General features: G+C 35.5%; 1 protein-coding gene across 3 annotated transcripts in view; it reads left to right on the forward strand.

The window, feature by feature from the left end:
- STARD3NL (STARD3 N-terminal like) overlaps positions 1–6,983 on the forward strand; it is a 33,623-nt gene that overhangs the window by 24,127 nt on the left and 2,513 nt on the right. The window contains exons 4-7 of one of the 3 annotated variants that reach the window (XM_054814923.1): positions 1,719–1,796; positions 3,484–3,537; positions 3,640–3,757; positions 6,379–6,477. In XM_054814923.1, the coding sequence (XP_054670898.1) occupies positions 1,719–1,796; positions 3,484–3,537; positions 3,640–3,757; positions 6,379–6,477 (349 nt within the window). The remainder of the gene's footprint in view (positions 1–1,718; positions 1,797–3,483; positions 3,538–3,639; positions 3,758–6,378; positions 6,478–6,983) is intronic. The other 2 variants (XM_054814924.1, XM_054814925.1) reach the window with 2 other exon arrangements.

Below are 6,983 nucleotides of genomic sequence, written 5' to 3' on the forward strand. Positions count from 1 at the left end.
GTGGGGAGAGTGGAAAAGCAGATGAAAAACTCAGTCAAGAATATGAGACTGATGTAACATAAAGATAATTCATGAAGAGGGCAAGACCAATAGTCCTCCAGCTGTAAAATCTTTTTGTTTAAACTGAAATTTTTGGGACACCCTCCCCCAAAATAAGTCAGTTGCAGTGAGGAAAGACTTGTTCCCAGGTTGGCCTGTATAGGTCAGGGTTTTTTTCAGGTTTTTGTGTTTTAACTGCAATGTTTTTTTTTAACGTTGTCCTAAAAACAGATGACATGAAGTATGATTCTCCTTTACTATGTATAAGCACCTTAGGCACATGGGAGGGGCTCTACAGCATTAGGAAATTTGTCTTTCGGCAAGGCTGTAGCTCTGTAGTTGCAGTGCGTTTTGCACTGCATGGACCAAGTTACTGATGTCTAAGTAAAAGCTGTTTCTTTATGGTTCTAAAGGGCCCCATGTTTTTGCAAGATCATTAATTCTACCAGATCTTGTTTGCCTGGCAGAGGTGAATTGGTTTGGTATCAGTCAGTCATTTTATATTGACAACTATATCCAGAATCTCTCTTTGAAACTGATGTAAAAACCCGTGTCAAATGGAATAAGATACCGGATATAAAGATTTGATAAGGTAGCAAACTGTGCTACTTCTCCCTTTGTGTCTCATCATTATTTTGCTGGCAGGTTCTCCATTATATACCTTACTACAGAAAGCAAAATATGTTACCTGTAAATCTTGATGCTCTGGAAATTATTTTGCCCTGTAGTTGAACTGAGGTTTAAAAACATGTAGTGCAAAATAATAGACTTTTATTCCCTGGAAAGGGACTAGGTCATTGAATTCTGCAGAATGATTTGTGGGCTTATATGGGTTTTCTTCTGTTTCTACTACACATCACTGAAACATATATATTTGCATAAGATTAAATGGGTTCATTGTACCTCTGGCCATGTATGTCCTTGATTTCTCTTCATTTTTAAGTGTTTTTCACATTTTTTAGATTCTGAACACATCTTTTAAAACAAGTTGGAGGCAATCTAATATCAAATAATAAACAGGGAAATTGAGGATTAGGGTCCCTGATTCAGAAATCTTGTCTTGTCTGCTAACTGATTTAATTTTCTGGCCTAGAAATACTGTAACTTTCTTTACTGCAAAATATTTGGAACCGTTTGCTTCTGCAGGCATCTCCATAAAGAATAGATTGTTGCAACATTGATATTTCAATAAATACTAAAAATTTAGTAAGTAGAAAATTGTTTTAAATTTTTTTCCCGTTTTCCAGTTGCATTTGTGAAGTATTTACAGTTTTAATGATATTCTTGTGCAGTAAGATTAGTGAGATGCAGAGTGGTCCTCAAGGTATTTGCTGGATTAACTGCGTCTAGACTTAACTGCTTAGATTCCAGTCAGGTAAAATGATCATGAACATACTTTGTGTGGCTTTCTTATGTTTCTAACTTATTTGTGGAATTGCACATGCTTGCGTATTTGAGCCTATGTAGGCATGTGAATGGTGCCACTTGCTTTACAAATGGGAAATTGTGTTCTATTTCTGTTTTATAAGCACACATTCAAATTTGTTTCTCAATAACAGAACTTAGATTGCCCTATTTGAAGTGTTTTGTAAGCAGTTAGTATTTTCAGTGAGCTGAGAATCATGTGGTTCTTCTGTGTTCTGAATTAACCAACAAATATTTTTCTCCTTTCTCTATAGCTACTGGCAGTCTTTCGATTTAAGGTGTTAATACTTGCATATGCAATGTGCAGACTGCGCCATTGGTGGGCAATAGCTGTGAGTAGTAGCCAAGCATAATGGAGTTTTAACTAGAATGGATCAAACAGACAAAAATTTTAGATGCCTCTTAACGCTTGTATGTTAAGAATCATCTTGATGCTATATATAAAAAATCAGCTGTACAGTAACAGATTAAAAATTTCTGTTCTGGAAGATTTTCAGCTTAAGACAAGAATTTAATAGCACAGTGGGTGTGGTCCTTATTAGGTATCACGTTAATACAAACTGAAGACTTATTTTGAATCTGGTATGGATGTTTAGTTGTAGCCACTTGTTACACCTGACTTGTTAATTAATGTTTGAAATATATTTGCACATGAAATAGTGAACTGTATTTCAAAAAGAATTGGCATTGTTGTACCAGAGATCCAGCTGTCCATTAACTCCCACTTTTTAGAGTTTTAGGTGCCAGCCATTGAGCACTAGCACTTGTATTGCTTCATGCTCCAATACAAAATGTTGAATATGCATTCCTTCTTAGAAAGGTAATGCTTGAGAACTGCAGGCAATGATAATTTTTTCAGTGGATTGGAGCAAAGATCTTTAATGCAGCTGTACTGTGTGGATGAGAAAGAATGCAAAACTTGATGACAAATTCATACTTCTACCAGTTAATACTATAGATTGTCATACAATAGGCACATTGCTGGCTTAGTGCATTGTAAATCTTAGACTTTTTTTCCCTTACACCATGGTTGGTGCATGTAGAATGTGTTCATTTATAACTTTCAAGTGAGTAGCATGCAGTTTGTTTACATCCTGATTTTTTTGAAATTGTTACTGGCATGACACAAACACATAACTAATATAACTGCTGCTCTGACTGTTTATTAAGTGCTCGCCTCTCAGAATCCTTTATTCTTAGTTGTATAGCTTTAGAGGATTTCTTCCAATTACATCCTCCAACTTGATGCAGTTGGTTGTGAGGTGGTGAGAGTGAACCCATTGTGGTGGTAAGCAATAAGTACATAAAATTTCACTGAAGATTTTGCAGAAACCATTCATCTTAAAATCCTACCTGTGCTTACCAGAAGCTAGTTAGGTTCTGCTGTTATTTAAAGAATTGTTGGACTCAAATGCACTAACAGAGTTAGAAGCCTTGCTTAACTGAACAGTACTTGTCCACTGCTTTTTTGGGGCTTTTTTCAGACATTTTACACAGCCTACCATTTTTTAAATGTCAGAGAATATTAAGTCTTCAGTGATTCATTTTTCACTATACCATTACGTGAATTAAAATACTAATTAAAATTTACTCATGCAAAGATGTTTTGTTATTTGAAATGGATCTTTTGATTTGGATGGTAGTGAAAAGCATGTGCTGTTTGCTTTTTCCCAAATACATAGATTTTTTTTTTTTTTAAGGGACTTGGTGAATAAAATACTGCATTTTCATTATACAGTAAGATCACAATTTATATAACTTAGCATCTGTGTAGCATCTAAACTGCTTATCTGCTATGTGGAAATCAACATTTGGAGATGTCTGTATTAAAAGTTATCAATATTAAGATGGTTATTTTAATAGCACATTAAGTTAATTGTATCATACTTGCTATGTTTTATTAATCTATGATCTTGCTGTTGTTGGTAAATATTTAAAGTTGCAACTGATAGATAATGGCAGAAACGAGAAAGTAAATCCAATTATTAGTCTTAACTGTTTTTACCCTGTCTCTTTCAGTTTACAACAGCAGTGACCAGTGCCTTTTTATTAGCAAAAGTAATTATTTCACAGGTACATATTCTAATCAAATGTTTGTTTTACTTTGTTGCTTTCTGGAAAGCAAGGTTCTTCAGGGTAATTTCTGTAACGTTGTGTGGTTTTGTCTCCTTCAAGCTGTTCTCACAGGGTGCTTTTGGCTACGTGCTGCCCATCATATCCTTCATACTTGCCTGGATTGAAACTTGGTTCTTGGACTTCAAAGTGTTACCGCAAGAAGCTGAAGAAGAAAACAGTAAGCTTTTGATATATCCCTTCAATCGCTGCAGTTAGCAACATTTGATCCCCTGCTATCTGGCACAAGAACGCTTCTTTCAACTTCTCAAAATTTAAAGAACTGTGGGAAAAATTAAATTATATGGCATAATTTTTCTTTTTGTGGAAAGGACCATATGCCTTCAACTAAGTGGGTTTTGAATTAATTTAGGGAGGTAGAATTAAAAGTTACAAGGGTCAGATTGGTAATTTGTCAGGCACTTAGGGACATATATAATTTTGTATGCCTAAGACATGAAAATTTAACTGACTTGGGCTTCTAAAATTTTCTTTTTTGGGTAATGCATAGAATAAGTTGCTGTTTCCTCTTCTAGGAAGAGTAGGCACAATAACTAACTCAATGTCACTAACTTTTCTTTTGAGGAGGAAAAGGGAAAGCAAAGAAGTATTGTGGAGAGTCTCCTTCGTGCACAGACAGAATGAGACCAGAGAGAGTACAAATTTCAGCCTCCTCAAGATGAGGCAGCAGGTCATCTGATGCTCAATGTATTCAACTAAATGGAGGAAACCCACCGATTTAGTTGAAAGAGAATATTGCTTGAGTGGTGAGGAAAAGCAAGCATAGATTTCTGCTACAGATGTTTTGTTAGTTTCAACAGCAGGAGAGTAATTATACAGCAATTATGCATCACTATCTGAAATACAGTCTGAAACTGTGTTGGAAGGGCAGGTTTGCATGTTATGTAAAAATGAAAACTTTACACAGGCATGGATGCCTCCATTTTTTTAGTGCTCTGAAATGCAGTCTTTCTGCTTTGATCCCTTCTCTCTTCTTTTCTACCACTCCAAGAAAGAAAAAAAAAAAAAGAATTTGGTTAAATTAGTACATTGGGTTTTTCCTAGACAAAAGGAAACTCAGGGTACTCTTTTTTTTTTTTTTTTGAGGGGGTGAGGAAGTACAGCTGCATCACATTTTAATCTCAATAGATAAGAAATCTGTCCAGTTCAGAGACTTTTGCATGTTTTACACTGAATATTCATAGGCAAAGTATTTGATACATAGACATGTAAATACATACTTGATGATCATAGTCATAAAATTGAGATATTATTTGTAAACCCCTGAGGGAGTCAATGATACTTTCTTCATTCTTTGAAATAGGTGGTATTTATTCAAAAGTATGCTTTTTATTTGAACTCTGTTTCCCAAAAGGACGGGGTTTCACTGGAAAATGCTGGTTTCAAGCAATTAAGTCAGACAAATGATAGGCATGATTGTATTGTGTTGTGTGGTGGTACTTATATAGTGCCTTATTTGCTCTTAAATCTAGGCAGATAATGAAGGCAGATTTTAATAGTTTTTGCTTTTTGACCAGGTATTTTTCTCTCCCCTCTTTAGAGGGAGTGGGAACTGACTCTTTTCCACCTTACTGTTTTGTTTTTTTAAAAACAAACAACCCTACTCACACCAACTTTCTGCCTAATGCAACAGTGCTCATAATTTGGGTGTTTTGTCTGTAACTTAAAAAAAAAAAAAAAGCAAAACTATCTTTCCACTGAAGAAGATTTCCAGCTCTAAAAGTTTCCTTTTGTGAGCAGGATTTAAATCTAAAATCCACCCAGCGTATGTCTTCTAGTATCTTGTGACTCATTGTTAAGTATGGAGATTTACCTTCCTCTTTTGGACAGAATGGAAATATAAGTAAAGCAGTTGTCTCCTTGGAGGCTTCATAGAATAAAAGAATCAGAGAATCATTTAGGTTGGAAAAAACGCTTAAGACCAAGTCAAACTTTGAACTGGTTAATAAGATAGATTGATATGTAGAGATAGTAGTTTGAGTTGGAAAGAGGGGGGTTTTTTAAAAAAAAATAACTGCTGGCTACCTCAGCTCTCCTGATTCAGTAAAACAAGGTGGGGTTTTTTTTTTCCCCATCAGTCTTCATGTGGCAGAGAGTAAAGGATGGAAGTTCAATAGCCTTATGTTGACCTAAAATGCCATCGTTGCCCTGTTATTATCAGAAGACCTGTGAATGGCAGTAAGGATGAGATGAATTAGCTTCTCTACTAACCCTTTTTGGGTTTTGTCCTGTATTAAACACTCTAGAATAGCCCCATGTAATTTCTAAATCATTTTCCTGATTTTAGATGAAATTGAGCCAAAAGGAGTTGAAGATTGCAGTAACTGGGTATGTTGAGACAGATAAGTGAAAGCCATTCATGAGGAGTCTTGTAGTGGCAAAGTGAAAAAATAATTCATTGGTTATGTGTGGCAACTCACTGATCATTAAAGTATTTCAGAGTTTTAGTTAGCCAGTGGATATTGATGAATTTACATATGGCATCCTAATCATGCAATTGCACATAGGAGAAGGAAGGATTCCTTAATTCATGTGTACAGTACCTCTGTTTTGCCAGAGTGTGTCTCCTTAGCTGCCTGAAATTATATAGAAGACATAAATGTTAAATAAACAGTTTGCTTTTTTTCCATGAGATATTTACTTATAGAAGTAACTTGTTAGGAATGCTAATATCAATCTAACATCAATCTTTAAGATGCTTCATCAGTACTTGATCTTTAGGATGCTATGTGACAGCATTAAGGATTTGGTTTTTTGGGATTTTTTTTTTTTTCCTTTTAGGATTTTTGATGGCACAGGATGCTTCTGAACGAGCAGCTCTTCTTCACCCGGGAGTCCTCTCTGATGGGCAGTTCTATTCTCCTCCTGAATCTGTAGCAGGTAGTTATGTTCGCATAGTGAATGATTTTTTGTATTGACGTTAAACTCCTGCATATTTTCCCCCCTTCAGAGGGTAAGGTGGGGGAAGGGTGAAGGGAAAAATATATTTTCCTTTTTAAATTAAAAATGTACTTTACAATCCTAAAATGAAAGATTCTTTTTATTCAGTAATTCAGTTCAGTTACTACCTATCAGATGAATTACAATACACGTAGTTATAGTGGGGCTTCTGACATGCCCTGAAGGTGTTAAAACCAAGGTAAGTCTGAAAGAAAATGGTATCGCAACTGAAAGGGGGTGGTTATTGTTTGTTTCTGCCATCGACGATCCTTATGGATCCCTTCCAACTTGAGATATTCTATGATTCTGTGATCTCTTACCTGCTAGCAATAGTGTTTATGCAGCAATGCGCTATTTGATCCAGCCTAAACTTGGAGCTTTACGTTATCTTAGGATAGACAGTGAACCTGAAACTGCTCTAAAGCAAACTGAAGTTTCAATCACAG

The sequence above is a fragment of the Grus americana genome, chromosome 2 (genome assembly GCF_028858705.1).
Source record: "Grus americana isolate bGruAme1 chromosome 2, bGruAme1.mat, whole genome shotgun sequence".
NCBI classification, from domain to species: domain Eukaryota; kingdom Metazoa; phylum Chordata; class Aves; order Gruiformes; family Gruidae; genus Grus; species Grus americana.